Source organism: Pterocles gutturalis, unplaced genomic scaffold, assembly GCF_000699245.1.
Source record: "Pterocles gutturalis isolate BGI_N339 unplaced genomic scaffold, ASM69924v1 scaffold50013, whole genome shotgun sequence".
NCBI lineage: Eukaryota > Metazoa > Chordata > Aves > Pterocliformes > Pteroclidae > Pterocles > Pterocles gutturalis.
Window position 1 is genome coordinate 5,968 of NW_010122432.1, and position 10,722 is coordinate 16,689.

At 46.2% G+C, this 10,722-nt stretch overlaps 1 protein-coding gene across 1 annotated transcript; it reads right to left on the bottom strand.

The window, feature by feature from the left end:
• Window positions 1-297: 297 nt before the first annotated feature.
• Window positions 298-8,110, bottom strand: SLC45A1 (solute carrier family 45, member 1). Its single transcript, XM_010077504.1, is given in 9 exon segments — window positions 298-579; window positions 646-811; window positions 813-834; window positions 1,544-1,720; window positions 2,871-3,024; window positions 4,107-4,846; window positions 5,896-6,120; window positions 6,591-6,683; window positions 7,696-8,110. Coding segments are annotated over 9 exon segments (2,259 nt in total). The 5' UTR covers window positions 8,096-8,110.
• Between the last annotated feature and the right edge of the window lie 2,612 nt (window positions 8,111-10,722).

Genomic DNA, 10,722 nt, shown 5'->3' on the forward strand with positions numbered 1-10,722 from the left:
ATGAGTGCACCGTGGGGCATCTGGAGGGAACAGCCCCATGCTGACACCACTGCCTCCTGTTGTTGCAGCCCCAGGGGCCTTTGCCATCTCAGGGGAAGGACAAGTGGTGCCAGGCGCTGCCGACTCACCCCTCGCCCTCCCACAGAGAGGGGAAAGCTCAGCAAAGCCAGTGCAGGCCTTCTTGCCGTTTGTTGTGCCCACCGCTGCTGTCCCAGGGGCGCGCGAGCCCATCGCACCACGATGGGAAGGCCGAGGGCGATGCAACAAGGCAGTGGAGGCTGTGGCGGCTTCTCCCATTTACTGGTTTCGTGCACGAGGCAAGAGCGGGCGCTGCTCCTCAGCGGGCAGCAGCTCCTCAGTGGGCGGAGACTCGTAGGTGACGCAGAGAGAGGAGAAAAGACAGCCAAGGAAGGACACCAGGCTGGCGAAGTACATGGCGCCGCTGGCGCTGCCCACAGCTGTTGTCAGCGGCCCCATGGCCAGGGCCACGAGGATCTGTGCTAGGAAGTACTGGCAGCTCAGAAGGGAGATGTCAATGCCCATCCCGCGCTGAGTGCCCTCCACCTGCGAGCCTAAAAACTGTGGGGGACACAGCGTAAGGAGGCGCCGCAGGAGCCCCTCTCCCCTCACCAGCCCAGGGCTCACCTCGCGGTTCTGGTAGTAGTCGCAGAGCAGGGAGTAGGGCAGCGTGCAGAGCGTGGCGAAGAGAATGCCGTAGGTAGCGCACAGTGACAGCACCACATAGATGTTTTTGGAGAGCGTGGCCAGCCCCGTGCCCAGCCCGAAGGCCAAGTATGCCACAAAGTAAAAAATCCTCCAGCTTCTCCAGCGCGGCTGCAAGACAATGGCACAGAATTCGGGGTGAACTGTGGCCCTCCCTGCCTCTAGCCAGCCTGTGGACCAGAGGGGTGCACCTTCAGGCCCCGTAGCCCAGTGGTTAGGCAGCCACATCTCAACAGCAACCATTAGGCCTTTCAGTACCTGGTGGTTCGCACATGAGAGCCAAGGACCCCTACCAAATCCCACTGCCACAATGCAGCCTTGCTGCCCTACCTATGTGGAGGGCACAGCAGAGCTGAAGCCTGGCAGTGTCCCCGTCCCGGAGGGGTAAATGGGAACTGTCAGGGGGCGGACAGAGGGGGAGCAAGGCAGACACATGACACACACGATAAGGTGCTGGGGTGGTGCGTGACACCGAGGCACTCTGCTGGGGGCACATGGGCACCCAGTGCTGCCGCACCAGAACTGTGCCTGTGGTGACTGCGTGTATTTCTGAATTCAATGTACACTGAAAATGCCACTTGTGAAAGGAACTATATACTAGCAGAGATGGGCTTTCACTGAGCTGCTGACCTCATCTTCTGTCAGTGCAGGCCAAGCTAACTAGCAGAGATAATACGGTGAAAAAGAACACTGCTTCAGTACTCGTGCCATGTGGGAAGCTACGTGCAACATAAATGCTGGACTACTTGTTGCAGAAACACCACTTAAGGAGTAGGTGGATCTTTCTCACAGCAGTGTCTAAGATGATTGTACTAAGTACCTGAATAGAAAGCAGCACTGAATGCATAGATGCACATTCCCCAGCAGCCCATGGTGACCCCAGCGTTGTACTTCTGATACTCATCTGAGTTGTGAGGCGCTTTTGGATTCCCTTGAAACACTACTTCTCCCATGAAGTCAGTATAGAAGAGTAACATCCCCTCAAACGAAAGCCATCCTGAAAGAAGCCAGAAGTAACCTATTAGGATTGCGGAGTATCTGTTTCCCCTTGTAAGCTTACATGGATGCTATTAGCTAGATTACAAATCACAATCAAAGACATGCTGTGCAACACTGAATATGACATAACATTCAGCCACATTTATCTGAGATTCCTGTTCCCCATGCATTATGCTACAATGTTTGCCAAAGACATTCAGGATTTTCAAGACCAAGATTTATCCTCTGAATTCCTAAGTGGAATCTTAGAGGCTGACTGCAGGCCACAGAACACTGGTTTAGCAAGACAGAAAAATAGATTACAGCAGTCTGAGCTGCCTTCAGGTTTTCACAGAACGCAATGCCCAGTTTCACAGAGTAGTTCATCACATAGTCATTTCAGGTTGCTGTTGTCCTCCTACACAGAACTGGAAGGAGTGCTTCTTATGTCACAGTTGCAGCCTCTAGAGTGCCTCCGATACAGTTAAAAAACTCCTACTCACAAACTGGCATCAAGGCCACTGATGCAGGCAATCTCTTAATTCCTTTCACAGTCAGTGAGTATCAACTGCCTCCTACCTTCTGCCCAGTTTTGTGTAAACTGGATTGCTCACAAGTCCTTCCTAATCACCAGTCACGCACTGCTAAGAGTAAAGGTAACAGTGCACTGGTTCCGGGCACTCCTACGGTGTCACGTTCTGCACCCCTTACAGCCTGTTCTGGGACCCCTATACACACGCTGTCAAAGGGAGGAAAGTGAACACTGGTCTCAAGCATAAGCAAGAAAATACAAATAATCTAATCTTGCTGCTCGGGAATGCCAGTTTCAGAGCGTTAAAAAAAACAAATAAAAAAGGTTGATAATTTCAAGTTCTTGGTTCTGTGGCATTTCTCATCCTGGTGTAAACATTCTGATTAATGGATGCACTGATTTAGGCTGTTGTTATTCCCTTTCTAGGAACGTAGGCATTACTGTTTTGTTGGGTTTTTTTTCCCTTCTCAGTGTTCTAAGAAACTAAATACCAGAAAGTACCTTATTGGTGAGTGTATATGGAACAAATCATGTCCTCTCTAGGTAGCAGCCATTGCAGCAATAGATAAAATATTTAAAAACATTCACCCAAGGTAGACTACTTCACGGTCAAAGTAAGATGGCATTTTGTGAATACCTAGGAAGTGGTTGATGCAGAGGTTACGAAGAGCCTTCGGCATCTGGCAGATGGTTGAACAAAGCAGTTTCACAGAGAGTGGTTGCTCAGAGGTCTCTCCTGATCCATTCAGCTCGCTCTCATACTTTACACCATTCAGCAAGATATTAGCAACCTGCACCATAAGAACTCCCAGGTCAACAAACACAGTAAGAAAAACCCAAACATCCTTTGAGCAAACCGATGCAAGATTACACACCTATTTGATCATCTGAAAGCTAAACTCTGCTGCTGCAGCATGTTGACTTGAGAACAGTGTACTTAGCTAAGCTGTAAATTCACCTTGGAACAAGCATTAAATGGCGGCACTGCGCTGCAACCTCTGGTATACTGGAAACAGTACTCTTCACTTTTCTAGGGTATTTGGCAACCACATCCAGATGCTAGGATAGGGAAGGCATATATTCCATTGTATTTAATAGGAGCTGTACTCACATCCAGGTGAATTTGGTTCCTGAAGTTTTAGAGACATCGAGGAAGAAGAGGCCCTAACAAAGTCTGCTTTCAGAAACTGGGTCAAAGTACATCAACAGCAGCAAACAAACCAAAACAAACAAAAAAAACCACCGCACCCACTCCACCCCCCAAAAAAAACCAAACCAAAAAACAACAGAGGACAGTTTACCTCATCCCGGATCATAAAAAAATGGGCCAGCATACAAAGGCCTCAGACATTCCAAGTTATCACCAACAGTGGGAGGTGAGGTCAGAATCTTATCCCTGGGTAAGGGAAACCTCACCTCCCAGATGGAACCAGATGTAATGATTGCCATAAGGAGAAGCTCATAGGAGAATCCTATCCCTGGCCCTATCTTGCAGATATTTCTGTGGAAAGGGAAGATACAGGCTCAATAAAAATGTGTCTTTCTCTGCTCTCACATGGTAGCTCCCTGGGTGGTGAGGCAGGACTGAAAATACTGATCTAACTTTCACACGTGGCCCGGTGAGAGCAGAATGCTCCTATTTCTGCCATCTTAGCAAAAGCAGTTGACAGGCTGCTGGTCATAATTCACATCCTATCCACTATTTTACCAATACAACCATAGCAGGTATGCTATTCCCATAATGACTTTTATTAGCAAGCTGTCATGAGCAGTCTTTAATGATGAATTTGTGCACCACGCTTTTAAAACCATATGAAGAGATTAAATGAATGCTCAGGTTTACATGATCACATCATTGATTTTCTGTCCTTACCTGTTGGCTGAAGGTTACATTTCTTCTTCTGCTATTTTCTGGACAGTGTCCTGTTATGACATCTGGAATGGCCAAGGTCTGAGGTCTTTTCAGGATCCCTGATGACCGTGGCTTTATCGCATCCAGTGACCCTACCCTTAGCGCCTCACAGTCAGGCTGCGGTGTTATGCTGCTCTCCCCTTGCTCCAGAACTCCATTTTCTCCTTGGTAACAGCCATCAGGCACCCGAGGAAAGCTGACACTTACAGGCTGCCTGGGCAAGCTAGCTGGAAGTGCTAAGTAACTATTGTGCCCGCCTGTAAAACAGTCTATAAGCACACTGTCAATATTTGAAGTCCCAAATGATGATGCAAACTCATTAATTCCCGTCAAGGAATTGTCTCTGCTGACAAAACTGCCATATTTGGGCGTGAGTGGGCTGAGAGGGGAAACAGGACTTGTAAAACTTGCATGCAAGTGAGCTGAGTTAAGAGAAGCAAAGTTTTCATTTACACCCTCCTCAAAGAAGAGAGTTGGAGAAGGAGGGAGAGGAAGACTTGGACTCTTCATCACCTTTTTCTTCCTGCTAAAGGACCTTAAGGGTCTTTCTGGAATGCTAATTAGAGTCAGCACAGTAGTGATAGTCAGTATAACTGAGGTGAAGACATAGATGACACGAAGTTGCCCTCCCACAGCTTTTCCAAAACTGGTTTTATCCCAGTGTATTCCTCCAACAACATAACCAAAGCCACCTCCAAGACCTGGTGGAAAAAGAGAGCTGAGATTATCTTCCCTAGCCAATCCTGGAAGTCAGTAACAGCACAGCACCATTTGTCTAATGATTTGTGAGTCGAATCCAACATGTTACTTCTGTTTTACTACTCAACACCTTTTCAATTCAAATGCAGTAATAAACACAGTTATCTGTACCACAAGGACAGTCTGGATGTACAAACACGGTACAGAAAGAGGGAGACGGTTAGTGCTGTAAAAGTGATGACACAAATTGTAGTTTTTTCTTTGCCAAGAAGAAACCACTTTACCTTGAGCTATTTCAGTCCGTAAAACAGAAGTGTCCACCAGCCTCATGGCAAGGCTCTGCAATCAGTCAGCTAAGACTGTTTTCCTGAAAGTAAGTGAAAATCCATTTTCCTCCCTCAGTTAGAGGAATGCAGATCTAACTGCATCCAAGACAGACCGAATCACTTCAGAAGCGTAGCGAGCTCATTACTCAGCAATGTGTTGACAGCATACAAAAGTACCACTGCATTATTACCGATGAACAGGGAAGTAGAGGGCACCAGATACCTCTCTCACTCCATTCACATGGTGAAAGCCTTACAACACTATCCTTTATTTCTTACAGAAACATTCAAGAGCCTGAACCAGCCTCCTGATGGAGAGCAAAAACTGGCTAGGGCAGTACAGCAATTGAAGACAACAGCAAGGAACCATAGTGACCTGTATGCACTTTCCCCTCCAACAGAGCCACTAAAAAAGGCATATTCCACACCTGCAGGAAGTCAAACCTCCTCCCTCGAGGGATAATTTTGTTTCCGTAGGTGTTATAAATGACGTGAGGGACCTTCAGATGAACAGCCCAGGACTGTGTCTTGTTTGACTTTTGGTAGTTACCAAAGCCTTTTGCAGTAAGCAGAAGTCTGTTTTAAAAGTTAATTAGTGCTACCGCTCCAGGTATTCAGTTATTATGCTTATACAGGAAAAGAGCAGTGATTTACGCTCTGATTTCTCACAGCAGGGCTTGTTTACTTAGGGTTCACATCACCCAGGAAGCACCAAGAAAGCATACCTGCCAACAAAGCGTGGATGTTGAGGCCCCTGTCTTGATCCACTGGGCTGCATACATCCATCATGTAGGCATGACTGGGATTGTCTGCTGAATCTGCGCTGAAGTCCATGAGGACAACACCACAGACCGTAAGAATGATCCCCCATTTGTGGTTATTTGCAGTGTCAGACAAGGCACTCCCTATATCTTTGCCGTTCAGCATAAGTGAGAGCCCAAGCAATGCTCCTGGGAATAAAACCAAATCAAAATAAATTAACTGACTGCTTGGAAGCAAAAAACCCCTGCATTGCTCCATGCTCTAAAAGCATTATAATACCTGCACAGCCTTGCAGCAAGCACCATCGCTCTTGCTCAAATCATCATAGTCTGGGGAATGAGCGTGGCTTATAGGATATATATATATAATCCCTTTCCACTGTTAAAGCTTACAAACGTCCAGAGTTGTTTCTGGCCAAAGAAAAACATTCCTAACCCTCAAAACATCATCTCTTCAGACTCTGACAAGAGAAGCTTTTATGTGTGGTCTCTGGCTGCCAAAGCATCACCTCAGCGCCACTCACCACGTTCTTCAGACTCACCATACCCAACACTTCAGAGGCATTTTATTCAGCCTAGAGCCACAGGGGATGTCAGAGAAGAGATGAGCAATGTTTCTCCTCTACAAGTGTTATGCCCATAGTTTCTAAAAGACACACCTACTGCTAAGACCAGAATGAAAGGTCTTCTCCTCCCGAATCTTGATGTGCACCTGTCACTCCAGGCCCCCAGCAAAGGCTGTAGCAAGAACCCTAGGAAAAAAGAATCACCAATAAGAAGCATTTTTCTACTTGCCTGTTTCACAAGGGAGTTAAAATAGGTAGCTTAAAAGGCAGTTAAAGGCAGGACACCATGGCATAGTGATATCCCCAGTCAGTCCTAGTCACCCAGGTGCACATACAGTGTACTTCTGGCATTTTCCAGGTCAGGGACTGAATAACGTAATGTGCCAATGCCCACTGTCCTGGCAGTTCACTCTGCATCATTAATACAGCAGAGTTTGACCAGGTGAACAGTAAGAGTACAACAGTTTTACGTTCTAAAGGACTCTGTTCCTTACAAGCTATTTCATTTACCCCGTCTTCGACAGGAGATCCCCTCCAGAATTAGCTCGGAAGATAGCAGGAAGCAAACATGCGAGTTGGAAAGGTGCCTGTATTAGTCTGGGCCAGCCTGTGATTAGGGTCCTGTCAACTCTCTTCTTCAGAAGCACATCCCATCAGTACAAGAACAGGCAGAACAAAGTTTCCAAGTGGTAACAGCCCATCCTGTGGTTCTTCCCATAGTAATGGCTATGCTCCCAGCCCTGCCTCCATGCTAAGGCAAGTAATCCAATGCCCGTAACAGCAGTGGTCAACGATCTTTCATCATTGGAACACCTCGCTGTTTCAGAATGTTAACAGGAGAAGGCAATCCCACTCTGCTTTTTTCACACACCCTTGAGAACTGTCTCTGTATGCTTTTTTTCATAGGGACATAAATGGATACACTGATCCTCTTCTGCTAGTTTGGAAATATAGAAAAGGAGTAACCAAAGCTTACCCTTGCACAAGATGCAAGAGGTTGAGAAGCCATTAAAAGAACAGACCTTTTGACACAAAGACTTACTCTCCATTCGGTTGTCTAAAATTATGGCTAGTGCTTCTTAACCTCGAGAGCACACAGAACATACTTGTGAACAGCTGAGGTGGAGAAAACAAAAACATATAGCCCTTGTGTAGTGGAAAACAACAAGAGGGAAGAAATAGCGTAAAGAAAAGGTACCTAATATAGGGCTGATGAACCACACCATTCCATACAGTTGGTCTGGAAGCCCCATCTGAAGCAACACGGGGGTAACATAGGCCGTTTCCATGGCATAGCTGAACTCAAGCCCAAAGAGAATGCACCCATTAAACAGCAGTTCTAGGAAAGACCTCTGAGGCTGGAGATCCCTGAAGTCAATCAAATCAATAGGACATGGAGTATTTGGTGGTGGCGGTGGTGAAGGGCGGATATGTTTTCTCCTTTTTGGATGTCTCTTGAAGTTGTTGGCCCGATGACTTATGTGCCGTGTGACGGATGCAGAATAGCCTGGAACTTGTGACCTCCAGATTTCCTGAGAAGCCATGCTTGGCAAGAGTGCGGCATCGCTGACAGGGGTTGCTGCAGATGGTGGAATCATGACGGGTAGGCGTCTGGAAGAAAAATAGCTCAGAATGAAATGACTAAGAAAAACTTTGCTTAACTTAATTTACTGACGTTCAAGCCATTTCATAATATTTCACATACTGAGTGCAGCCTCCATATTAGTTACAACTTTTTCTGTCCATCTCTTGACAACAGGCATATATGTTTTATAGGCATGTCTCCTCCATATTTGCACAAACGAGACACCAGAGATCCTATCTTGGTTACCTAGGCATTGCCTACCATTATCAGGGATCAAGACTGAAATGTTTAAAACAATTAGCAGTCAGATATGTCACGCTTCCCAGGAGTTCCCATAACAGCAATGGGTTTACATTTATCTGCAATTCACTCAAGCTAAACTGAATCACAACCTCAAAGTTTACAATAAAGCAAAGCTCTGGCTTGGCTGCAGATCCAGACCCCTGCTGCACCGTGAATCTGATCCTACCACTCCTGCTGCCTGTGCTAAGGCCAAGGCTTAACGCAAAACTTTTTTCACAATGACCGAGTTTGGTCTTCCTCCTATTTACATTCCTGAATTCAGCAGAGACACTCTGTTGCAAGGAGAGGGTACGATGCTCTGCTTCTTGCTGGTTCTATTTCCATAAGACTATACTGGAGCACCTGAAGAATGTGTTTTTGAAGTTCAGACTACACAAGCTGAACAGTTGGATGAGGTCAGCTGACAACAAACATGCTTGGAACCAGAAGTTGATATCATTTTTCAGTACAGGAGTTGAAGTTTCAAACTAATTCCTGAGAAGAAAATACATACCCCACAAGCCACCCTCAGCACTGCTACTCCCCTCTCAGAGATTAATGGTATTCATGTGCTGAACAGCCTCCTTGGCTCTCATCAGAATGACTCCAGTAGCCAAAGCACACATATTGTGGTGGGTAAAACAGCCAAATGGGTTCCAAAACAGCATCTCAGGATAGATGCCAACAGATCTGCTGAATTAACAAATCACATGCAATTTCTTGCCTCTTGCTGCCAGAAATGGAAACAGCTCGTTAAGTGAAGTCTGACCTTTTCTTTATGCTTTCTTGCCCATGGACCAAGGCTGCTGCTGTACAGGGATGGCTCCACATCTCCCCACACCTCTGTAGGAAAACCCTTGCAGCTGCACACCAGTAAGCAAAACAAATTTCTTATTTTTTGTTTACAGTTCCCCTGGGGAAAAGATTCCCAGCTGTTCTGCTACTTTGACTGTACAGAACTCCCACAAATCTCCCATTTTCTGATACTTCCTCTGGTGTACTTTATGCACCAGTCCTTCTTCCTGTAGTCCTTAGTCTACACAATGCCATTCTTGCTGCATATCCCCAACTATTGTCAAAAGCAGAACTCCATAAACCCACATTTACCATCATTTACCATCATCCTGATGCAACGGTTGTTAAGCATGGTGGGACAATGCCCTACACAGAACAATCCCCAGCTCCACACAAGCATCCAAAGAGAGACACTGCACAGTGCAAAACTGAATGCCAAGTCACAGAAGACTGCAGTTAGGGTAACTCGACTGTACCTGGGCCTGAAGGGGAGGAGGAAGGGTGAGAGAGAAAACATCTATGGAAGTATTGCTAACATAGTATCATTTGAGATTTCCTCAAGACTGCTCCTCTTCAGAGCAATATGCATACCACATAAGAAAGAACAACAAGCAATTCATAGTTATAAGCCCTGAGAACCCCCATGTCACAAGGCAGTAACAGCAAGCTGCATTTTGTAGGGGAAAGCTCATTAGACACAAAGTCCCTAGACAGACCAACTGAAGGAGAAGCATATAGAGATTTTATGAAGATGCCCGCACCGGTGTTCCCACTGACACCGTTTTCACGAATTACTGAAAACTTCTTATGACCCATGTCTTTCATAAGCAGAGTACTTACTTTGCAGGAGTACCTTTATCAGCCTTCAGGTCAAAGTAATCCCCTCATAATGAGAATTTGTTAAATTTTGTTAAATAAAAGATACCAGAAAAAAGGCATAATGAAAACCCAATCAGATTCATAATGGATGCTCTAATGACCCCTTCACAAAGACATGGTAATACAGCTGTGCTAGCACTCCCCTTCACCACTGGTACAGCTTGCCATTTGCACTCAAGGTGTTGATCTCGCTGCATTAATCTATTAGTTTCATGTCATACTAGATCTCCTTTTATTTTCCAGCTCTGTACTGTGCATTGCAAAGAGATTGTATCCCAAGTCATAAGTGGCAACATTTTAGTGACAGAAGGAAAGAACCCCTCTGCATAGCTCAAAAATACATGTGGTGCTCTCCAATTATTGACAGCGTGTCACCCCACAGGAGCAAGTCAGCATAAAATTGTGAGCTGAGCCCATTTTCCTCAATTTATGAATCGTTCACGAGAGGTTATCTTCAAAGGACTTAAACCTGTCCTCAGGTGAACCTACCCAGTGATCACAGCAGCTTCAAAGCAGGAAACCTCTCCTCCGGCGTAGAAAACAATCCCATGGCTGTTAGCTTTCACTGTCAGTATTTATTTGTGATTTCTGGCACTCGGCGTTTGTTATACCAACAACGGCGCACCTCCACCGGCAGGGCCGTGGCGGTGCCGGCTCCGCCGCCCGCTCCCCGCGCCACCGAAC